Source organism: Abramis brama, assembly GCF_963993115.1.
Source record: "Abramis brama genome assembly, chromosome: 19".
Lineage (NCBI taxonomy): Eukaryota > Metazoa > Chordata > Actinopteri > Cypriniformes > Leuciscidae > Abramis > Abramis brama.
Window position 1 is genome coordinate 12,257,266 of NC_139981.1, and position 25,870 is coordinate 12,283,135.

The 25,870-nt window shown below is 36.5% G+C and overlaps 2 protein-coding genes across 6 annotated transcripts in view; both read left to right on the forward strand.

Annotated features, from left to right (window-relative positions):
- The first annotated feature begins 838 nt into the window (after positions 1–838).
- On the forward strand, positions 839–17,258 carry opn4a (opsin 4a (melanopsin)). The gene is made up of 11 exons (XM_084092202.1): positions 839–1,142; positions 7,637–7,779; positions 8,720–8,853; positions 11,679–11,882; positions 13,169–13,340; positions 13,530–13,691; positions 13,964–14,071; positions 15,192–15,387; positions 15,493–15,663; positions 16,226–16,294; positions 16,863–17,258. The coding sequence occupies exons 1-11, from the start codon at positions 990–992 to the stop codon at positions 17,124–17,126; spliced, it is 1,776 nt and encodes a 591-aa protein (XP_083948328.1). The 5' UTR covers positions 839–989; the 3' UTR covers positions 17,127–17,258.
- Positions 17,259–22,211: 4,953 nt separating this feature from the next.
- Positions 22,212–25,870, forward strand: part of ldb3a (LIM domain binding 3a) — a 42,610-nt gene continuing 38,951 nt past the window's right edge. For 3 of the 5 annotated variants that reach the window (XM_084092203.1, XM_084092207.1, XM_084092206.1), the window contains exons 1-2: positions 24,721–24,859; positions 24,971–25,164. In XM_084092203.1, coding sequence (XP_083948329.1) covers positions 25,069–25,164 — 96 coding nt within the window. In that variant the 5' untranslated portion in view covers positions 24,721–24,859; positions 24,971–25,068. Of the gene's footprint in view, positions 22,338–24,679; positions 24,860–24,970; positions 25,165–25,870 lie in introns of those variants that run through there. The other 2 variants (XM_084092204.1, XM_084092205.1) reach the window with 2 other exon arrangements.

The following is a 25,870-nucleotide window of genomic DNA, read 5'->3' on the forward strand; positions in this document are numbered from 1 at the left end:
GAACAGGAATTGTTTTGACAATGTTGTCTTCTGTAGGCCGAAAATTTAAAGGAAAAACTTTTCTGTTTTTGTACATCATTGTTGTGTAAACATACCTGATCTTTTCCATCTAAACTGGTTCTTAAGCCTAGTAGTGAATGTTTTATGAGAAGTATTTATCCGCACAACAAAAACAATGTTAGAAGGTCAAAAGTTACATAGTGTAGCCTACCTGTAAATTTCATTTTAAATTGTAAATTCTAAAGTTAAGCTAATCACATTTACTTTGAATTATAATAGGTTACATTACATCAATTGCAATTAAATGACAATTCATTGTTTGAAAACATTCCATTCATTTCGCACTTCGTTTGAAGTGGGGCCTATATTATTTCGGTAATAAATGCTCTCTTTAAAAGTATTCTAAAGTGTACTTCGTTTCCCATTGGTACATACAGAGAAAAGACTAACATTGAGTCAAAAAATTGTGAAATTATATTTTCTCTATTTGCTATGCTGATAATTGTGATTGTGTATATTAGAAAACAATGCAAAATAGGCTACTAATCTTTCCACAGAGGTCTCATGTTTTAAACCTCAATGCATGTCTGTCTAAAACTAAATGTTTCATTACTTTAATGTAAAATTAATAATCTGAAAAATGACCATTAAATCTTGTCAATTTCTTAATAGCCGTCACAACAATTGTCTACTTACAGTATGTGGAGTCACGTCATTATGCTGCTCTAATTTCATAACAGTTGTCTGGTCTGAGTGCGTGTTAAATAGGAAGGTGTGCGAGTACTTCAGCTAGACTGTCAAAAAAAAACAACAAAAAAAAACTAGTAGGCTACGGCGCGCGCGCTGACAGTTTTTATTTAGCGCTTCCATAAAGTGAGCACGACTGAACAGAATCTGACATCTGTACGGCACTCGCTCTAATCGGGTTCAACGCTTTTATCTCCGGCTGAAAAGTCTTCTGGTGTGCCGCTCTCTGTCAGTTACGAGTGATGGTTGGCGGCGCCGTGAGCTCAGTGAGGAAGGGCATCTCGTGCCCGACTCAAGACCCGAACTGCACGCGCATCGTGGAAAGCCTTTCCTCGTGGAACAACTCCGTGATGAGCGCGTACAGGCTGGTAGATTTACCCCCCACGACCACATCCGTGAGTTAAGCATGTTTCTCCAAGCGCTGTCTTTTCAGTGTTTTTCATCTTTTCCTTTGCAGATGTCCAGGTGTAGCCTACTTGAAAAGATGTGGCCAAATGCTTTAAATGATTATCTTTTCATGTTATGGATTTGGATCCAGTGAAATTTACAGTAGGCTACATTTAACAATATCAACATGTTGATATGTTTGTAATGTAGGTTACTAATGTTCGATATGTTTATGTTGTGCTTTTTTATATAGGCTAGAGACAATAGTTTATACACTTTAAATAATATAGGCCTACACTTAAATTGTTATAGCCTACATTTAAATGCAATAAGGGTGCTAAAAGTTCATGTCTGCGTCAGTATGACGAACTATGCAAAAGCGGGAAAGTTTATGGTAGATTCCTGATGGAGCACTCAGTCTTTGAGTTATACATCACTCCTAAAGGTAAACAATGTAAAAACAATATTTTAAGTTATTTGTGATAGACATTTAAACACAGTTTAACCTTTTCGACTTTTTTTCAGGTGCACTGTAAAAAGTGAATAGTTGACTTAACTTAAAAAAGTGAGGAAACCCATTGCCTTAAAATTAGTAATAAAATTCATGTGTAATTGAAAAAAAAAAAGTTTTATGGAATTGTCAAGTTCACATAAACTAATTTTTTTTTTCCAATTATGCATGAAGTTTATTTACTTAATAATTTTAAGGCAACGGGTTTCCTCACTTTTTTAAGTTAAGTCAACTGATCACTTTTTACAGTGAAGTGGGACAGGGATATTAAGTGTATAGCAAATTTGTTTGCTGCAGCTTAAATATAAAGTGATACATTTAGATAAATGTACTGCCATGAAAAGAGACAAAAGGTCTATTTTGCTTCTGGGGTGGAAAAAACCCCCCCTCATATCAGCATAACCATGGTAGCTGGTTTGTCACTGGTCTACCAGTAAGTATAAGTCTATAAGTCAGTCTACCAGCCTTGACCAGCTTGATCAGTCTCTAAGAGGTTGACTTGAACCCACCGGCTGGTCCATCTAATCATCTGCATCACCAGTGTAGTCCATCAAGAAATCATGTGAAACCAGTTATCAGAAGGGCAACAGAAATAATCAAACATTTTGATTACTTTTTCTAATTTGATAAATTTGACAAATTTTGATAAATAAAACAGTTCATTTAAACCTTTCCAAGAGTGAAGATATTCTGATAAGATTTATTTAAAAACTATATGACACTCATCCTGTTTGAATATTCATGCTTACAGTTAAGACTGTGTCTTTATGCTACTGAGTCTAGTCAGGTGCATTGCATTTTTCTCATTTGAAATCTCAATTCTTAAACACAGATGACTGAAACTGTCCTTCACTGTTAATCACTTACTTAATTTTACCATATATGGCTGGAGTCTGTGGGCTGAGCCTGAAGATGTATTTGTGAGGTTAAGTCCTTGGGGGTTTCCCTCTTAAGATCATTATTAAACACTGAGCTAACTAGAGGACTTATGAAGGCATGTCAGTGCTGCAGGAGTACCACTGCATTACATATTTATGCTAGCATGTCTTGGGGGTGTTTGTTTTCTCGTACATGTTGCATGTCGATGTTGCAGTTTCTATCTCTGTCTCCCGTCATTAAATGAACTGAACAGTCTGGACTTCTTCTCTACCCACACAACACAAAGTGTGGTAGATTTGTGTAAATGTATTAACCAAACTAGAAAAGGCTGTTTTAATCTGCTTATATACTCAGATCTTATAATTTAATTAGTTGTAAGATTGTTTTTTTTAGAGTGACATCCAGGATACTCATTTATTTATGAGATTTAATTTTAATCAGGATAATTTTTTAACTAATGACTTGTTCCCATCTTTAATTTAACATGTCTTCATCAGAAGATGAGATCTAATTTTTTTACATAAATCATCTACAAATTTAATAGGACTCTGTTATTGACCTAATCAATGTTTTAACACAAAATGAACAGAGGGGGTGCTGTATTTATTATATCCTGAATCTGTATTTGAGTGGAATGGGGGAGACCTTAAAATGGTAAAAGCTGTTACTGAAATGAATCACATTTTGACCTCTCTGAAATTGTTTTATGTAACTCTGAGCCTTTAGCATTTTATTTTGGAGGATACATATTTGGGTCAAGTAAGATTTATTAGGTGATGATGAATCATATTTACGTAATTCACACACTTGTGTTTGTGACCAGTCTGTCATAAAATGTGACCCAGAAACCCAATGACACCCAAGGCTGATAAGATGCTGTTATTTCCAGAACATAGTGACATAGATTTAAGTTTATCAATAACATTAATGGGAGTTTAGTGTTGTCTTGCTCATTTGTCTCAATCTGATGCCAGCAAACGTCACAGGAAAACCAGCTTCACTGACCATGAGGGATTAGGATTTAAAAAAAGCATCATAATCATGCGATTATAATATAATTATATTCAGGTTCATGCTCACATATAGACCTCTCAATGTCTTCTTTTCCTCCTGTTGGTAAAAATAATGTGATCTGTGAGCAGAGACATGCAGAGTGAATTGTTTTGTAGATGTGGGACAGTTTGTTTGGTTCAGGAGAGTTTGTTGAGTTTGGGTTCTTGTGCTTTATATCAGTTTGTGTGGGTGCATAAATCTTTATTATGAAAACTCGTATTATTGTGAAACCTTCTGCAAGTTCCATAGCCATTCGCCATAAACAACAAGGAAACAAGTGGCTGGTTGTTTGACACTGAAACCCAATATATTGAATATCAACCAAAACAGACTTATTTGCCAGCCAGCTTTGGACAAAATTGGCATGTCTATTACGGTGTCACTCATAAAAATGCAGCATTATTTCTACAACAGTACACAGTTGAACTAGGAGAAATGGTTTGAGATGAAAGAGTGGGAGGTATACTGCCACTGCGTGTGTTCAGCCGAGTTCCGGCAGCTTTGCTTTCTAACTGAGCTAACTAAGTAATCATGGTAATGCAGTCAAACAAGTGCAGTGGCATCTGGAGCACAAGAGAACTTATCCAGATATGAAGGACAGCTGTGAACATTCTGTGAATGACAGTACATTCATATCTGTTAGCTCGACCAAGGACGCAGTAACCATGCACAGCAATGTTCCATATTTAAATATATTTTCAATTTCAAGGATGACGTAACGATAAATAAATCACATAGCAGATTAATGTGTGTCTGCAGGTTCAGAATAATGCTGTTAATGTACATGCATCTGAAGTATCATCAAAGATGATTAAAGACCTCTAGAGTTGTACTGTTCTGTCTTAAGATTTTTCAGCCTGAAATAACGACACAACTAATGTTCATTAAACAGGGGAGTTGAGGTTTTGTCATAAATTTAATCACATTTAAAGGAACCGATTTGTGGAGAAAAACGAAGACATGCTTTTTATGTTCTTTAATATGCTTTAATCATTTCAAATCATTTGCTTAATATAGGTCACTAATCACTATAATTGATTCTTTAAAATTAATTACTTTGGCTTGTTACATTCTGTTTCTGAACTAAACTACACAATGAATGTAATGGGGCATTTCATAAATTATGCATATTATATAACATAAGCAAGCATAACCTTAATATAGCACAGTTTACTGTACACTTAATTTTAATGTTCAGTTGTAGTTTGGAATTCCAAAGTCATTGTGGTCGAAGAAAACCTCCCATTTTGTTTACAATGACATGAGTTTTATTTGTCCTCAGGAGTGGGATGAATAATGAAAAAAAAAAAAAAATCATAATTATCCTGTGTTGTGTTACTTTTGTGAGTCGATCCTGATTCCAGCGCAAATGTTTTCATAATCAGTTATCCCACATTTTCAGATTTTTTTTTTGCAAACTTGTACCTTTAGGGGGGTAAAATAACTTGTCACAAGGGCAGTGCCCTTAAAGAGACATCTTTGCACCTTTATTTACCAATAAACATTCATAGTAGTTGGCCTACCTTAAGGGTACATATTACTACTCTAAGGTGTAATTTTCACCTTTAGGGGTATATAAGGTACAAAGATGTCCCTTTAAGGGTACTGTCCAAGTGACAAGCTTTTGTACCCCTAAAGTCTTTTTTTTTCTGACAGTGCATCCGCATTATCATCTGCAGTTAATAAAAAATACTTTTACAATACCCCTTTTTCTCTGGAAAAAATACATGGTTTTGAAGAGGCTGGTTTATTCTGAAACATCTTCGAAAAATCCCATGCACAGTTACTGTCATATACCCTGAGTGAGAAACAGATGTGGGACTCAAACAGTATCTATTTCATTAGAATCCTTCTCATTCCAGAGAAATAAAACGGTCTTATCTCAGCCCTCAAAGTTTTCCATGGCTTAGATCTTCAGTTAACCCCAAACTCAGAAGTAATGAATGAAAACACACAGCAATGGCTACTGCTATAGTTTGAAGATCCTTCAGAACAAATAAATTCACCAGTGCGGCTCAGGATGGAAGTGGTTTAATAAATGTTTTGATGACACAAAATGGCCCATGTCTGTTGAAGTTGAAGAGAAACATGATTTGTATCAGTTAAGTTTGGGTTTTTATAAAAGGAACCATGTTTATACATCTCCAAGGTTTTAATCTTTCTTTCAACATGCCTGATTATTTTCAGCTATACTGTTCAAAATATCATTTGCCATCCTTGGAAGAAACAAACAAACAAAAAACATTTGTCTACATAGTGTAAAACAGTAGTTTTCAACTGCTGGTTTGTTAAACGGAAAATCACTAGTGATAAATCCAAAAAGTAAAATTAAACTTAACAAATAATCATCATAAATCATCATAAATCAAATAAAAAAATGTGAGCAACAAACACTTCTCATATCATATATTGTATTTTGTTTGTTGATGTCAAAGGCTGTGTCTAAGCAAACCTCTTTTGTCTCTAGAAGAAACTAGCCAAATTAGACAGGTTGCGTGAAAACCATGACCACATCTACGCAAAAGAAAATGCATGTTTCTGTTATAGCTGACTCTGTTTTTTACATAACAAATGAATGATTTTGACAGTTTGTTGGTAAAGAGTTGTCTCCACATCATCACTTGACATATACCAAAGGCAATTACTGAATCTGCTTTGTCATATTTCCTCCGTCATGGCCATGGTTACACTCATCTGCTGTGAAATGACTTTTCCGGGAGTGCTTGTCCTGCATGCATACAGCCAGCCATCTCGTGTGCCCAGAGCTCTGACACTTAAAGGTCTTTTCATTAAAGCTTTTCCTGAGGAAAATGCAGTAAACAAATGTCTGCCAAAGAAATGTTTGGGTTTGATCATAATTGCTCTAGGAAAGCCAAATATTTCCTTGTGTTCCTTTTTGCACCATATACAAGCAAAATAAATAAAATACATAATGAATAATTTATGGTCATTATAATGACCAGTAGAATCACACAACTATTTATAAATATATGGTTATGAAATATTGATTTAAGTTAAAATTATTTATTATCTTGTAGAAAACAATAGGCCTAGCAACAAGTTGAACGCTGCGATAATATATATCTCCTATATCACTGTTCTGAGAATTTTTTTTTTTTTAAAGAAATAAAGCTGGTATGACAAAGAGCAGAAAATCAAGTGCCCCACCCTTTGATATAATCAGATTTTTTAAAAGTCCTATTTATTTTTGTCCTATTTCAGAAAAAAGGTGAGGTAATTTTTGATGATAATAAAAACATTTCTCTTTTCAACACTTCTTTTAACCCCCCCACCCCACAGACATAATGCTTCGTCTTAATATGGTAAAATGCGCTCTGGTGCTGGAGGAATGCATGCAATAACATCCCAGGACCTGAGAAAGCATCTGATTGAACTGAATGTTGTGAGAGATTATGCCATCAAAAACTGTCCCTTTGCCATATATTTCTTAAGTCTCATTAAGTATCTGTCTCAGTTTATTTGAAATGATTTACTGCTCAAAGCGCGACGCAAATCTTTTCTTATTGGCCTTAAATTAAATTACTGATCTTGTTTATTTGTCATGAAGAGAAAGGCTAAAGAATAATCTATAAAAGAAAATTTTCAGCTATTCAAATTCACACTCTTGCTTCAAAAAAACAGATTATATAGGTTCTGTTTTCAATACTCTATTATTAGTTTGTAATATAGTGCAAATTCCCATTTAGATGAGATGCCTACAACTGGATATAAGCTTTTAAAAAAAGGAGGCATCTTGAGATCTGTTAAAAAAATTGTGATCTGTTTATCATTTATCATATCAAAAATATAAAAACATCTACAGTGTGTCTGTAATTAGCGTTGGATAAAAGCGCCTGCTAAATGAAAATGTAAATGTATTGTTTATATATCTGCTGTTCTCCCATTTAATGAATGAATGTCTTGTTGGTGTCAGCTGGGTTCAGGCTTAATGGTGTTTCTTAAACAGATTGTGCACTCTCTGATGCAAAGGTCACTATAAAACAGCAACTGCTGCTTTTCATCAAGCTATTAATTAATGTGTTCTTTTGTGTCTTCAAGGTTGCCATGGTAGAAGAGTCAGTTTACCCTTTCCCAACGGTGGATGTGCCTGACCATGCTCATTACACTATTGGTGCTGTCATCCTTGCTGTTGGCATCACTGGCATGTTGGGCAACTTCCTGGTCATCTATGCATTTAGCAGGTGGGAAGAACAGGCTGAGGTGAAGTTGAACAAGTATTATGAAAACAGTGTGTGACATGCTTTATTTTTCATTATCAAAAGAAGCCAAAATGTAGTCAGATGGATTGGTGCGTAACTTGGAATAGACACATTTACACAATAGTTAGTTCCACTCTTCCAATTTAATTGGTTCAACGGCCTCCCAAGACCATTGAAATTTCCACAGATTTTGCTTGTTTGTTTTTGCACGAATTTTGGGGAATTTTTACTTCTTCTGCAGATTTTATTGCTATTAGGTTGCGAGTAGGTGGTGACAAGTGACTGTCTGAGTCATTCAATGGAATTGTTCAAACACACAAATTCATTCAGGGACAAAACAGTTGACATTCTAAGTGAGTCGTGAATCATTCACTTAAAGGATTTGTTCAAAAACACTGATGCAATCAGGAACGAAACACGTGGCCCACGGAATACGCAAAAAAGGGGACGAGGCCTGGTTGAGCTGCATTGAGCTGTGATTATCTACTCAACCAATTTGATTAAAAACACAGATTCATTTAGGAATGAAACAAGTGACTGTCTGAGTGAGTCATGAATCGCCACTCATCCATTTGGTTCAAAAACACTGATTCATTTAGGAACAAAACAAGTGACATTGTTTATGAGTGAGTCATGGAATCGATTAAAACACTGATTTGTTAAGGAACGAAACAAGTGACTGTCAGAGTGAGTCATGAATCAGTCACTCAACTGACTCGTTCAAAAACACTGATTCAATCAGACACGAAACTCCACTATATTGTGTTTCTTGTAGACGCACCGGTTTGACTTTGTTTGGAGCTATTTGCGTTGCACAGGGAGGCTGATTTTCTCACAGACATAAAACTAATAGAATATACCTAATGAACAGAGAAATTAACAATTGATTGTTTTGTGTTTGTGTGTGTGCATGTATGTGTAGGAGCCGGACCCTGAGGACACCTGCCAACTTGTTTATAATAAACCTGGCCCTCACAGACTTCCTCATGTGTGTCACCCAGGCGCCCATCTTTTTCACCACCAGCATGCACAAGAGATGGATCTTTGGGGAGAAAGGTACAAACGTACATGCATGGTTTCACTAAATATACTAAATAAGTTAATGCATTGGCAGTGTCTGAAATAAAATATGCAGGTCCATGATTTATTGCACTGTACTTTTTGAATTATAATGAACAGATTTAAGATTAAATGAAAGTAAGATGGTTTAATTGAATTAATCACTTGAATGTTGATAATGTTGAATAGGTTCAATGAAGGAGAGGTTGCCCTTGGAGACGGCCTTGGTTTGTCAGTACTAACAACGATTCATACCAGTCTTTCTTCATATTTTTGTGGCTAAATGATGAATGGTTTTCTGACAGATGTATGTAACCTTTTCTAGTACAGTTGTTTCTTTTTCATCAGTTGACAAATAATCTCTCTAAATTGCTCTCAAAACATGTGCATCAAGGCTTTTCTTGTTGATATTCAGCTCTAGCTAGTCATTTTGCTCAGCTGTGAGATGCTGCCTTTGTGATATTAAATGATGGAAGGCTCTTTTTCCCCCTGAGGTGTTTTAAATGTCAGTTCTTATCAGAGCCAAATCTTAATTGCCTTCATCAGCCTTGACTGGACTTTGTTGGAATCTTCTGCTTGCTGACGTTTGCAATGAGAGCAAGCGCTCTGTGATTGTGATTATTATAGTAATTGATGCTGATCTTTTGTGTTTAGGGAGTTTACTGGGCAGTCATGAAGTTGTTGTGTGCTCTTTCCCTGTGACAGGAAATCAGGTCACCAAGTCAAAGTTTAGGTGTGTTCGACTTGAAGCGACAGTGCGCAGATCGATCTTTATATGACATCAAAGAACCATGAGAACAATTAGAGAGCAACGTAGTTTTGTGGAACAAAACCACAAAGAGAAGGGCAACCATGACATTCAACAACTGACAAAGCAATGAGTGAAACACAAGGGCATAAGGGTAAATGAGATTAACAAGATAATAAGTTAACAAGACACACCTGGGAAGACAATCAAGGGAAAAAATTACAAAGGACTACAAACATGGCACTCAGGACAGGAAGTAACATAAAAGTCCAGGGACAAACACAGAGACATAAATGAACTGTATCTGCCTGTATCAAAATATTATCCCGTAAAACACCTAATTTGTTACAGCAGACGCCAAACACCAAAATATTGTGTAATTTCCACTCAAATTCAGCATATTGAAGGCATCTGCTCCATTGATTTCCATTCAAACAGAACAGCCTCTGATCTCCCTTTTGGGATCCTAAAGCGTTATGCTTGTCTGAGTGCAGTTTGAAACCTCCCTCATGGAGCAGGGGCTCTGACCCAGTTTCATTTGGTGGAAAGAGTTAAAATATGCTCTTCCTGTTTCTGTAAGGTCTGACTGCACAAGGCACAATTATGACCACAGTTAATTCGATTGTGACAATCGTAGGCTTGATCCCTGTGAAAGCTTTCACAATCAATCAGATACAACTCATAAAATGGTGTCTTCCAGGATTAACCTAAAAGCATAATCTGACAAGGTGTAAGAGAAGACATCCTGATGTTTGAGAGGATTATCTTCAATAACAGAAGCTTTTGTTTTGTAATTATTAAAGTGCATTCAGTTAATGTGTTCTGTGAAAAGCAAGCACAGTTACATGAATCAGACTGAATGCATTGCCGCTCATTCTGTTCTTTACATATGCTTTGATAGCACAGAAGACAAGTCTGTGTGGATGTTGAGGAGGTGGCAGACTATGTCTGTCGAGTATAATGGTGTGAAATCATCTGTCTCTCTGCTTCACTTGTTCTTGGTAGTTGGTAGTGGTAGTTGGTCTTTTGTGGCCACAACATGTGGCCACAACATGTGGCTACAACGTGAACACATTCGACCACATCAGTGTTTAAACTACGAAAGCAATCCGGACGAATGTGTTTTCGACAACCTCTGGAAGTGGTTGAAAGTGGACAAGCTCAAAACATTTTAGACCCCCTTTACGATCGACCAAAATGCATCTTAATACCAGGTGTAAACAGGGTGATGTGCATTTGTATATGTACAGTAGGGTGGAAGTTAATTTAAAACAGTGGTTTTTAATTAGGGGGCATCAGCAAACTTGGTGGCCTTAAGATGACTTAAAATTATTTATAAGTTAAAACAACTAAAAATCCTTTGTAGAACCAGTGTTCCTGGAAAAAGTGTGCCTGGAAAAGTCATGTAAATCAGAAAATCAAGTAATGAATATACATTTCACTTGTTATGACAAACTCTAAAATATTTTATTGGGTAGAAATTGAGTTAAAAAAACATGAATCCTTAATCCTTATCCAGTAAGTTGTCCAGTAGGACGGGGGAGCCTTGGAGTCAAAAAAGGTTGAGAACCACTGATTTAAAAAGAAATCATAAGCTCAAAAATGTTTTTCAGTGCCCTTATTGTAACATTAAGCAGTCAGTTTACACATGTACAGTATACACACCAATCTGGTTATCAACACATGAAGATGGAAAAAATATTCAAAAAGAAAATCATCCATTGTAAGTTTTCCAGAGCAGATTATTTTAATGAACATCTGCCGCAGAAGTTGGCCCTTAATAGAGCCAGCAGTGGTCTGTGTTCCTGTCAGCCAAGAGTCTTCAGGCCTAAAATCTGGTTCACACTGACCCCCAAAAAACAATAACCAAGATTTCAAACGTTTTAAGAAGTTTGCCGCTGGATTTAGATTTTGTTTGGAAGCATAAATGTTATTTTCACACTAACCAAACAAACACCAACAGGGTGAACACACTTATCCAGCAAAACTGCAAGAATTGAACACAGAAATATATCTGTGTATAAATTGTGCTTGGTTACAGACTCACTTAATTCTGTTCCTCCTGTCTCTGCAGGTTGTGAGTTGTATGCATTCTGTGGGGCTTTATTTGGCATCTGCTCCATGATCACGCTCATGGTCATCGCAGTGGATCGATACTTCGTGATCACGCGGCCGCTAGCCTCCATTGGTGTGCTGTCTCAGAAGAGAGCTGTGCTGATCCTTCTCGTAGCCTGGGCCTATTCACTTGGCTGGAGCTTGCCACCTTTCTTTGGATGGAGTAAGTGTAGTATATTTATTGTTTTATCATTTTAAACCGACCAAAATGTTCTTAAGCTATATTTCCACTTACATGGATATTTCTACTGTATCTAACAGTCCTGTAACAGCATTCATAAACAATTAAGAGACATTACCCTCATGTTGCTCGAAACCTGTATGACTTTCTCTCTTCTGCAGAACACAAAAGTAAATATTTTGAAGAATGCAGGTAACCAAACGATTTTGGTGACCATTGATTTCCATATATGGACAAAAAAGTACCTTCTTTTATGTTCAACTGAAGAAAGAAGTTTAAGTCAAGTCCAGTCACTTTTATTTATATAGCGCTTTATACAATACAGATTGTTTCAAAGCAGCTTTACAGTGATTATGCATAAAAAATTATGCATTTTGGCTGTTGTTCAGCTGAAGTCAGTTCAGTGTTGATTCAGTTCCGTTGCAAAGATCATCAATTATTGAATTAGTTCATTTCATCTATAAAGCAGTTCTGCAAAAAATGTATGTCATCGTCCAGCTCAGTTCAGTTCAGTCAAATCAATTGTTGAATATTAAGTGTCCCCAACTGAGCAAGCCATAGGCAACAGTGGCAAGGAACCAGTTCTCCTCTGGCCAAGTGTCGTGCTTTGTTAATGGAGTTGACTATACCTTTGATGCTCATTTAAAAATCATTTAACATGATGCGCCAGTCTTTTATTAGCTCAAATCTTTTGGGACAGGTACTCTGAGCATTCTGGATCATTCATGTGTGAGCACACCAGCATGTGAGTTGTTGGCCAATAGCTGGCTTTGCAAACATTGTGTTGTTGGACTCTTGATCTGTGCTGTGTAAAGGTGGTCTCTGAGGACCGAGGCTTTTAGCTTAACAGGGATAGACTGGTAAAGCCTGGTGCTTTTGCCTCTCTAGCACTTACAGAAAACCTGCTCTTCACACGAAGGGTGTCTGTCTCCTTTAACGTTTCTGACAGCTTATATCTTCACCGCTGATCGGCACACCAACCTCAAACCTCAGGAAACTTATGATTGGCAGCCCATACGCATGAAAGTCATATTGTGATAAGAAATACTATAAATAGAGCGTACTTAAAAAAATATCCTCAGCTGTGTGTGCATTGGGTTGTATTTCACTGAGTTTGCCCAGCAGCCAGACAGTAGTCTTAAATCCTTTTCCTGTGTGAGTTTGTTCCAGTTTTCACAATATTTCACTGGGTGTAAACGGCTTAACTGCTTAAGTGCTATCCTTCACTTCCCTCCTCAAATTCTGTTTTGTCTGTCTCTGTTTTGCAGGTGCTTATGTTCCTGAAGGGCTGTTGACCTCTTGCACCTGGGATTATATGACCTTTACACCCTCCGTGCGAGCTTACACTATGCTTCTCTTCACCTTTGTCTTCTTCATTCCGCTTATCGTCATCATCTATTGCTATTTCTTTATTTTCCGATCCATTCGCAACACTAATGAGTGAGTTCTTTGAAACAGGTCCAACAATAGAGTATGAATTAATTATACCAAATGTCAGCAGTGTTCCAAAGCTGTTAAAATGTCTTTTGTATTATATATATATAATATATAGATTCTATATTTTAATTATTTAAAGCTTTTAATGGCAGTAAACCAGTGATGTTTAACTGTTCTTTTTGTCTTTGGAAGAGCTGTGGGCAAAATTAATGGAGATAACAAGAGAGACTCAATTAAACGATTCCAACGACTGAAAAATGAATGGAAGATGGCAAAAATTGCTCTTATTGTCATTCTCATGTATGTCATCTCCTGGTCTCCATATTCAACTGTGGCACTGACAGCCTTTGCTGGGTAAATGAATCCCAATCCTCACACACAATATGATATATAATATAATATAATATAATATAATATAATATAATATAATATAATATAATATATTTTAATATATACATTTTTGTGCTATTTGATTTAGCGCTCTAGTGTTCATTTAGATTGTATTCAACTTTTTGTAGTTGAATAAAAAATTTGTAGACTACAAATAGAAGTAATAACATATGATATGAGATATCCATAAAATAGTGTTAATTAATGTATACACTTATTTTGCATGTGTTTTGCAGGTATGCTGATATGCTCACACCATATATGAATTCAGTTCCTGCTGTGATAGCCAAAGCTTCAGCCATCCACAATCCCATCATCTATGCCATCACACACCCCAAATACAGGTACAGGAGTCTCTATGTATCGTTGTCAGTTTAGTATATTTGGGACAAGATTGGTGACTCCGTGACAAGTTTTGACTCCAGAAGTGGTCATGAAAAACCGTAATGGTACTATAAGTGGTAAATGGACAAACTCACTTTCCATTAATGCAGAACACTGGTCAGATTAGATAAAATTAGATTACCTGGTCTGGCTCCATTAAGACTAAACACCTGGGGCAAATTGTGATTGTTTTAATTTTACTAGTGTCTAGCTTACTGAGCCATTCATTCACAAATTGATCAGAAACAGTCCTTGCTTCTGGGTTAAAGTGTAAAATTCCATTTTGATTGGTTTAATTAACCTAAATATCCATTTGAGCATAAAGAGTAATTAATCCAGAAGAAGCGTCCTGACGGTATGGTACTGTATCATGCGGCTACAGGCCTGCTGGGGTAATGCATTTCCTTCCATGCATGCAATGACAAAAGGGTTATTTTGATTTAGGTCTAAAATACAATAATGTTGTTGAATTATGTAGCTAATGCAGAGCTCTGAAATTAATGCATATATTTTGACACAAAAAATTTTCATTAAACTTATTTGTCTGTTACTATTTCCTGTATACTGTATCAACTATTGCTTCCCCAATTTTACCAACTTTTACCCCACGTGCTGCATAAAGACCCCTTTGCTGCCTTTAAAATGGAGTTGAAAACATTTTTGTTTTTTATATATCTGATACCAATCTGTTATTTTAGTATTATTTACGTATATAATGTATACATTATATATATATTGTAATGTATTGAATTAGCCATTTTTATGTATTTATTTTTAGTTTAGTTTAAGTCATTTTGTTACATGCTTTTGCCATTTTTTATTATATTTCTATTTAGCTTTAATTTATTAGTAATTTCAGTTTTAGTTTTTATTAATTTTTGCACTTCTGCTTAAACTTAGTTAGTTTCCAATGCAAGTTTTGTTTAAATTACTTTTATATTTCTATTTATATATATATATTTTTTTTTGATTATTTATTTTATATAATTTTTATTTTTACTGAACCTACTTGGATCTTGTCATACTCTATGTAAATATGGATCCACCATGTCTAAGGTGTCTTATCTTTGTGTCTCTCAGGTTGGCCATAGCGAAATACATTCCATGTCTCCGTGTGCTGTTGTGCGTCCCTAAGCGTGACCTCCACCCGTTCCACAGCAGCTTTATGTCCACACGTCGTTCCACCGTCACAAGCCAGTCCTCTGATATGTCCGGACCGTTCCGCAGAACCAGCAATGGCAAGTCCCGGCTCTCCTCAGCCTCCGACAGCGAATCTGTGAGTGTGTTTGCCTGAAGGACCTGTAGTTTTTTGTATTACTCTTCTTATGTGGGTAAATGTGATTGTAATGGATGTATTTTATGACCTCTTTCTTCTTTTCAGGGCTGGACAGACACTGAGGCTGATCTCTCGAGTTTGAGCTCCAGGCCTGCCAGCCGACAGGTGTCTTGTGACATCAGCAAGGACACTGCGGAGATCCCAGACTTTAAACCATGCAACTCATCCAGCTTCAAGTCTAAGCTCAAAAGCCATGACTCGGGCATCTTTGAAAAGGTGACCTCACAGGCTAAATGCATTCCATATGTGGCAAGTATCAAAGGAACGTAGCTTGTTTAAAGGAATAGTTCACTTTAAAATGAAAATTCTGTCATCATATACTCACCCTCATGTTGTTTCAAAACTGTATGAATTTCTTTCTTCTGCTGAACAGAAAGGAAGATATTTAGAAGAATGTCAGTAACCAGGCAGTTTCTGGGTCCCATTGACTTCCATAGTAGGAAAAAAATATACTATGGAAGTCAATGGGACCCAGAAACTGTCTGGTTACTGACATTCTTCTAAATATCTTCCTTTCTGTTCAGCAGAAGAAAGAAATTCATACAGTTTTGAAACAACATGAGGGTGAGTATATGATGCCAGAATTTTCATTTTAAAGTGAACTATTCCTTTAACAAACATTTTCATGCAAAAAGGGCTAATTCATCCTCAAGTCTTCTCAAGCCTCACTGAAACTATGCCCTAGCGTGTTTCTTTAAAAACAAATCTTACTGACCCCACTCTTGAACGTTGGTGTATGTACCTGAAGATGGACTTCACTCTCTCATTTCTGACCTAGAGCTCCTCTGATGTGGATGATGTGTCTGTGGTCGGACTCGTTCAACCTGATCATACTTTTCCTTTAGCTGTAAGTCTGACAGTGAATCTGTTCAATATAATAGTTCAGTATAAACCAGTCTCACTGCTGACGTACACATCTCAAGCTGTTGCGGGATCCTGTAGGCGGTATGGTTTGTAAAATGTCCTGACCTCAGGAACATTGTGTTCTGGTGCCACTGGAAGAGCAACTCGCCAGGCAATCAAATTTGTGCATGAAAAATCTGCAAGCGTATTTAAATTTCTAGAATGCTATTTGATGAATCATGGTGTGCTGTGTAGAAAACAAAATGGTTAGTGAATTAATTAGAATATTGATTACAAAAGTAAAGCATATAATAAAATGACTGTTCCATTTTTCCAATAAATGTCTCTTTCTGTGGAAGAAATATGTGCTTGAAAGAATAATTCTAACAATCATCTTTCATGCGTGAATGCCTATTAATTAAACCGAGAATTATGCTGTCAGTGTTTTGTTATGGAGGTCATGCTGAGCTTAATTGCAGCAGTGTTATCTGCGGGAAAAATTCATTCTGATTTAATGTACAATAAAGGCTGATAATTGACATAATCTAAATGTTCTTTTGTGCTATTTGCAGGCTGGTGACATGACAGACATGCCAGTTTCAAGAGGTGCGATTGGTCGGATTCCCAGCATTGTCATTACCTCAGAGTTTAACTCTCTCCTGCCCTCAGGACGGCCCAGCTACAGAAGCAGCCGCTCAAGTATGACCAGTGTTGGGGCAAATCTGCCCAGAAGAGACTCTCGTGGAGGAGTCCAGCAGGGGGCAGTGCTTCTCTCCACTGCTGCTGAAACACCTGAGGCCGCTCATTTAGACAACCCTCGCCCCAAACATCCCTAGTGTTTATACCACTCGCCATCTCAATTTTACCTTTTAGCATTGTGTCAGGGTTCAGTGTTTCTTTTTTTTGTGTGAGTTTTTATGTTTTGTGGCGTAGACATATAGTTAGAGAGTAAGAGAGAGTTGTATTACAGAATGTAAAAGTCATACATTGATTCTCTTTTCTTTTACACTTGTAATGCATTTTTATGATGACCTCAACTGTTACAGGATGACCAGCACCTTTGTTTTCCTCTGTTTTAAGGGTGTATTTAATAGACAGTGCTTTAAATCAGGCAAAGTTACTTATGGAGACTTGGATGGATGGAGAGAAAGGGCATCTCAAGTTCTTTTAGTCTGGTCATCAACCTCAAATGGCATATACAGGTAATATTAGCTTACTTAAGGAGTTGTTTGCGTTTGCTTTAGTATTAAGGTTTGTGTTTCTTGTACATTATACATATTATTTCGAAAGTTGTTTCCTTTAACCTTAAGCTTTTTTATAATGCCATTTTCAACCAACATACCTGATAGTTATCTCATCACTCAAAGCGAGACTCTGCCTGGATGTGTTTTGCTTAACAGGGTCATTTTAAGACTGCGGTGTGTGAGTTTTGCTCTTGAGGAGCTCAAATGTTCTCTACTCGCCTCCACAGAACTTAAAGGTATGCAATATAAAGATATTGAAACATCCTGTTTAGGAAACATGATGATTTCTGTTTGGATATTATTTTAATTATAAAACTTCTTAGACCTTAAGACTTAACTTAGTTGATAAATTACTAAATGTTATTTACTCAGAGCAACAACAAAAAACTTCCAAACCATGTAATAAACCTATAATAATGATTTATATTTTTTGGATTTTGCAGGAAATTATATATATATACGTCATTCACCCGTTCGTGTCATGTCATATCCATACACCGAGGTAACCATTCACGCAGAGCCGAAGCACAACCAAAACAATGTTCTTCTACAGGATGCATGCAGTTTTATTTTGTGACCAATAGAGGGCCAAAAGTTACTCATAAGGCCTGTCCCATTGGACCCTTTTCACAGACTGTGATGCGCGTTTCCAGTTATCAACATTGCAAACCTAGTAAGGCTTTTCATATTTTCATTATTCAAATTTAGTATACATTTAATGCTATACTTTGTGTTATATTACTTTGGCAGTTAATTACAAAAAGTGAATTAACACTGCTGCGAGGGTCTTTCTAATACAATGGCTAATGGAATGGCAGCAAATTTCTCATAATTCTCTCTTCTCTCTGCTGTAATTAATCGCTCGATATTTTTCCCTCTTTTGGAAAGTCGTGGAAAAAAACACTATCATGTATTTCACACTGTGACCCTCTATAAAAGTTTACCCAACTATGACGACGTCATACCTGCACCACTCTATAACTTTTGATTATCCGATGAGACGCACTTACAACATAGCTTTATTTACACTTTTTGATTTTCAATACTCTGCACATTAAAACAAACTTTAAAATGTCTGTTCAGTCCCTATGTAACAAATACAATTTAATTGTGGTGCTTCTAAATCTCTGCACCAATAAACTGAACAACACTTTCCCCCGGTTCCACAGACAAAGCTTAAAGCCTAGTCCCAGACTAAAATGCATATATGAGCTGTTTTAACTGAAAGCAACTTGCACTGACATATCTTAAAATATGTCAGTGCCATTGTTTTGTCTTAATATGCACACTAGTAATGTTTTTTTCTTTTTTATTTAAGGCCTAATCCTGGCTTAGTCTAAGCCCTTTCTATGAAACTGGGCCTTTATGTTTTACTACCAAATTATATGTAATATCTAATCAACTTAACTTACATAGACATATAGAGATTAGAGTGTGGATTTATTGTGTTTTAAGGGCGTTTATCAGACCTGTGACACATACACATTCTCTTTAGTGGCCAAAGTGTGGGTATTGGGACAGACCCATAGTGTAGCTTTAAGATAGGAAGTTTCTGTAATGCTCCCCCTGACCTCTGATCATCTGAGTTTCAGTAGAACCCTGAGAACTTCAGCGTTAAGAATGTGGAATTCATTTTATCATAGTTTGCAAATATGTGCTATCACATTATTGAAAGAAACAGGGATTTTCAGTTCACTATAAATCATAAGACGCATATCATCTGTTTATCGTCTTTTTAAACAATTTAATCTAGTGATTGGAGAGATAAAATTTTTTTGTTGTTGTTGTAATCTCTCAAACAGCACACGCCACATAATTCATATGCCTGAAGCAGGGACACATCATTATCTCTATAAATCACGCCAACAGAGAATTTGCAACTGATTTCATACATGCTGCTCTGTGTTTAAATACATGAAGATGAATGACCCTATATGAATATCGTTCATATGCTCACATGTACATCCACCTCTACAGACAAGTTGATTTTTAATATTGTAAAAATGTAGTTGTTCAATTTCAATTAAAAAAATAAAATTTAAATAATCACTTTAGAGTACACAATCAAATCATAGTCAGCTATTAATGTTTAAACAATTATATTGCCTTTTTACTCAACGACAGGTCGGAAAGACTGACTATACCTCAAATGTGATGGTGGCTGCTCTTCTAGATAGTTCTGGAAGACACGTTTAGCAAATAAACATTGTGGCACTCTTTGTTAGATCTAGTGTTTGTTGAGTGGTTTATTTGTTCATGTAAAGGAATCATTTATTTGTCCAGATGACTACAGTCTGTGGACTGTTTATATTGTTAAGTCAGATTGTATCCGAGTTTATATTTGTTAATGTGTATCCATTTAAATGAAAGACACCATATATATATGTATGTATCCGACACCAAGGAGAACATTATTGTATATTTGTAACTCTATTATATGTAGTTGCTCCTATTTATTTATTTTTAAAAATAAAACTGCAGTTCTACACATTGTTTCCTTTTTCAATAAAATATGTAGAGGAGCAAGTTCTTTCATAATCAAATTTGCAAGTATTATTGTAATGTTTCCTTTGAAAGGGATATTTACTGTGTCGAGTGACATCATCACTGAACTTATAAAATAGCTGTTCTATAAATAGAGATGTTTCTCTAGCCTTTAGACAGTGCTGTCCTTATCAACACATGCTGCCTGTCAGTAATGATTTGCTCATCAGTTTTCTCAACCATAACTTTTAGGTTTTTTAATTTGCATTTAGGGGATCATAGTAAAAGTTGCTTCTAACAGGAGCTCAATAAATAGGGAGGGATGCATACTTTTACTATAGGCCTATTATTCTCTTGCTATGGTTCTGTCAGTAGTGAGCTAATTGTATCCTGGTTGAATAGACCCAAAGGATAAACACATCTGCCCCCCTCTGGCCGCATGCTGAACTGCATGAGCACACCTTTTGGAATGTGGGTGAATGCAATACACTTGTTGCATCCTTCACAAAATGGCTTTTGGACATTTTGAAAGGTAGTATAAACTCTAGAATTCTGTTCAGTATAGGCTTGGAAATATTGGGCATAAAATCTGCTGTGGTATGAGTGTAAAATGTGTTGATTGGACATTTCAGTCTCAAATGTACCCTGCATCATTCATATAGAGCAATGTTGTCTGTGGTTAAAATGCTCTTACAGAGTCGTTCATTGCAACTGAACCAGGTTGTCATTTTCAAACAATGAACCATCTGCTCTTTCAGACAATGCCCTCGTGTGGGCAACGTGCCATTTGCCAATTCAGCCGTGGCTCTTAAAAAAACACATATGACATTAAACATTGCAAGCAATGTTTGCACAGCTCTGCCCAATAGTCCTTTATGTAAATGGGTTGGAAAAGTAACAAAAGTATTTCTTAGCACTGTTTTCTTTTTGTGTTTTATATTATTAATATTATTATTATTACTTTATACTGTAGGTCAGGGTTCCTCAAACTCGGTCCTGGAGGGCCGCTGTCCTGCACAGTTTAGCTCCAACACTGATCAAACACACCTGAGCAAGCTAATCAATGTCTTCAGGATCACTAGAAACTCACAGCTAGGTGTGTTTGATCAGGGTTGAAGCTAAACTGTGCAGGACAGTGGCCCTCCAGGACCGAGTTTGAGGAACCCTGCTGTAGGCCTTGTATAACTAGCCTACATGTTTTGAGTTTTACACCAACTCTGGCAGTTAGATGTATTGTGCTCTAGGGAGGCAGGATCTGCATCATGTGTCACTAACAGCAGTCATTCATTCAGACACTGACTGACGTGTCCTCTGGGGTCTGTCGTTATCCTCAAACCTCTAAACCATGCCAAGTGTACATCTGCGGGTATTATAAATAATCACAGTTATATTCCAATTCTCAGCTTGAGAAAAAAATATGCATTACTGCAAAATAATCAACAACAGAAGCTATCTAAATCATGAAAAAATGACAAAGTCAGTGAAATTTAGAGTAAGAATGTTACGGTCTCCAGCCTAGTCAGGCCTTTAGGCTTGGCTAACCAACTACCAGCAGAGAACCAATTTGCCTGGGAGACCAGCTTATACTAGCTATATAATAGGCCTACAGCAATAGCTTGCTAGTTTAATGTGCTTTTTTTCTAGTTTTAACTAAAACAGCAGAAACACATAGTTAAATATTCCAAATGCAGTAGTTTAATACGCAGAACCCAGTGGTTGATAATTACGTTTAGTAAATTAAATATAGGGCCCTACAGAATGCCTGAGGCGTTTCGAGCCTTTTTAAGGGTTAGATGTTAGGTTGACTCATTTCCAAAAAAGTTGACAAGGGCAATAGCGGGACCACTGTCTCTTTAATAATTCTTCTCTAATGAAAATCCCTCGCCCTCCGCCTCCCGGTCCCGTGGGAGAAATTACGAACCCTACTATTAAAAAGACGTAGCTCATTAATATTTATTAGATCATGCTGGCGTTGCTTGGTAACCCCACTAACACGTCAGTCACCGAAGCTAATTAATATTCATGTACCAAAATGCTCACCATATGATGATTCGTTAATTCGACAGGTGATTAGCTCCGGGTCTGCATTTCGGCGAATCAGGTTGACCTACTGGGGGAACGCCACATTCCTTAATTAATATTCATGAGCTAAGCCTTCAGCATAGTATGATTGGTCATTTTGCATCCGCTGTGCTTACGTATAACACCGGGGGTTCCAGGGATCAGGCATGAGTGACAGAGCTCTCCTCTGGGGGATGCGGAGCGACTCAAAACTGCAAGGCTCGCGGCTGACAATACAAGCAACTTTTAGAATGCAATGTAGGTTGAACCAAAACTTGGAAAAAAGTTGTTTGTTTTTAATGATTTGTTGAATGGAAATGGAGGCTTCACACTGTACTCGAGGCGCTCAGTGGCTGCAGTCGCGTGACAGCATTTCTTCTGTAGGCTTCATGCCTCTGCTCTCAGTTAGGGCTTCATGAGTTTTACCAAACCTACCGATGTATTACTATAAATATAACGTGAGTCTAAACATATACTATTCTAGCCAGTGGCGTGTTGGTATTGTTTTGAATTTGTTGAATCTGGTATTGGCTATCTGGTCAAAAATCCAATGATATCCTAAATATTTGTTTATTGTAGTTAGTACTATAGGTTAGCCTACTATTTTGTGTATTGTGGCATATCTTCAGGTGTAAACGTTTTTTTCTTTCAATATTTTTCTTTCAATAGGGCAATATTTTCCTGGGAAACCTTAGCAAACATTAAGTATTTAGAATAGAAACTATTTTCGACAATACAGCAATTGATACAGACACTAAATAGACATGAGGGACATTACATAAATACTGTTTATGCAGACATTAATCATAAATCAATTAGTACAATATCCGGTTGCATTATTGTTTGGATTTATGTTGGTTGTGCAGATCATGTACAGTACAAATGGAACCCAGCTGATAAACTGGGCTATATTAAAACTTCTTATGAGCAAAAAAATGATATGTGATACTTACATAATTTATCTGTGTACATATATCTACATTTATAGATTGGTAGACTGACAGACAGATAAGAAAGAAAGATACACAGACAGATAGACAAATAAGATAAACGGACAGACAGGCTAAAGCTCTTTGAAAGTTTGGTGTCTGAAGAGTTTCTACAGTCACACATTTTATGTCATTTTGGCCCATTACGGGAAAACCATAGATCTAATAAGATTGAATCAGAAAATCAAATTGAATCAGAAAAGTCCTAAAAACCCTAATACAGGTTTTTACAATAAATAGTATTGTCTTTGTCAAGACATCATAATGACAAGCACTGTATCAAAGTAATCAATTGTCACACACTGTCCAGGGTTTGCATGCTTGTTCTCTGCCTATGAAGGCCTGATTGTTGAACATTCATGTACAGTATTACTTCAAATTCTTCCATTGACAAAGAGGGCTAAACTTAGCTGCTAACTAGAGGTCTCCCAAATTAGGCAGGGCGAACAGGCAGGTCCTCAGTGATTATCTTCTCTCTGATGTCTCAGTGTGGACCTTGTGATGGCAGGAGAGAGTGCTGGTGCACGAGAGTTCCTCTTATCTCGGTTCTCTGTGGGCAATAAGAGCATATCAGGCTTTTCTCACTGCCACTTGTTCTTTGTCTAAATCTGCTCATTAAAAACACCTCCAGATGCCTCTGGATGTTTGGGATAACATTATCTCAGATGCCATTCAAGGTTTGTGTTTGCAATAAAGAAATAAATAAGAAGAGAATATTACCTCCTATATTAATAATTAATAATGTCAAGATATTAATGAAGTTAAAACTCTGGGTTCGGTAAGATTTTTTAAATGTCTTTGAAAGAAGTCTCTTATGCTTACCAAGGCTGCATTTATATGAATAAAAACACAGTAAAATCAGTAATATATTGTGAAATATTTTTACAATTCCAAATAATCATTTTCTGTTTTATATATTTAAAATGTAATTTATTCCTGTAATGGCAAAGCTGAATTTTCAGCAGCCACTCCAGTCTTCACTGTCACATGATCCTTTAGAAATCATTCTAATATGCTGATTTGGTACTCAAAATAAAAACATTTATTATTATTATCAATGTTGAAAACAGTTGTGCTGCTTAATATTTTTATTAAAACTGTGATGCATTATTTTTTCCAATATTCTTATATTAGAAAGTTCAAAACAACAGCATGTATTTGAAATAGAAACATTTTAAATGAACATTATAAATGTTTATACTTTCACTTTTAAAGAAATTGAATACATTTTACATTAATAAAGAATATTAATTTCTTTAAAGAATTCTAAACAGTAGTGATAAAATTAATAGACACTTAATTTAAACAGGTGACAATTCAATCCAAGAATGCATTGTGAATGCATGATATAAGCTTGTTTGTGTCCATAGGGGAAGCCAATTAACTCTAACCTTTTGCTAACCCTTTTTCAGAATCAGCCAGGTTGCACTTGGACTCTTTACCAAAAACACATGATTATGAATTCAGTTTTCATATAATCACTATCCCAGGTCCCTGTGCATGATTCAGATGAGGCACCCTAGAAGAAAGGAGTCTAGAAAAATCTTTTAGCCTAAGAGAGGACTATATTAGCCCTGTGAATCATTGGAGGCCTGGCATTCTGGGTGTCCCCTTACATGCCATATAAGTACCCCTTCCTCCCCCATCCCCCCAATGCCATAGTGCTATCGGTGTCGGCAGAGGGGCAGCTATTCTTAGGCTGTCTGTCCAGCTCATCCGAGTAGGCAAGAATCCTCTTCCTCTGGCTCATAGCTCTTCTCTGTTGCTCCAGTTAGTTTGCAGTGTATTCGGGTGGGCCTGAATTAATTGTTTTACGCTGTTACTTTGACCCTTTTGGCCTGCAGTTTTTTGACGTTTTTTTGGAGAGGTGTGAGTGTTACCTTCTTCTTCTTCTTCTTTCAGAGGCTGTTTGGCACGTGCCCCGCCCCCTCCCAAATCCATTTTCCCCATCCGTTTGGAGAAATTTTGCTGCTTAAACAATACACAGGCTTTTTTGAACAATGACTTCTTACAACGTGTCACTCGCTGGACCTTCACCTTGGGGCTTCCGTTTGCAAGGAGGCAAGGACTTCAACATGCCCCTCACCGTTTCTAGGGTAAGACCCCAAAATCCTGGCCAAAAAGACAGAAATTCATTAGTTCAGCACTGTTTACTCATATCTGAATCTGTATCGATGAGTCTAATAGATTGTATTGATGTTTTCACAAGTATTGTCTGAATAAGAGCTTTAAGCATTTCACTCCAATATGAATTCAGTTTAATTCCTTGTCAGTTTAGACATTCCAAACCCAATTCACTCTCTTGTTATAAGATTTAAAATATGATCCATCATAATATTCATATATTTACTACAATATGAATTGATGATTTTGTAGTTCCTTTGTTCATTCATTGTTATCTTGGTACTTGATCTTGTGCTGATCTGTTGCTGATCCAGAATTGTTTGTTATGTTGGTTATATTATTCATCATATAATGATAATGAATATGCTTCTTCTATATTATATTATATGATGCTACTTGATTTGGAAACTTGCATAGGGCATGTCTGCTTAGCGCTATAAAGAAGTGTCTTGGTGTGAAGTTTGTCTTTTGATGCGATTGGATATTGTGAACTGCTTTTCATTATTGATTTTATATTCTTTCTGCAATGCTGCTTTATTGGGGAACCTCGTAAGACCACCATGTAAATCCATATTTACAGTGTAGATGTACAGTATTGATTGTAGTGTGTGCATTCAGTTCATTACACTCAAATCGATTTATCCTCGTTCCGCTGTTATTCTTGCGTGTAACATGAAG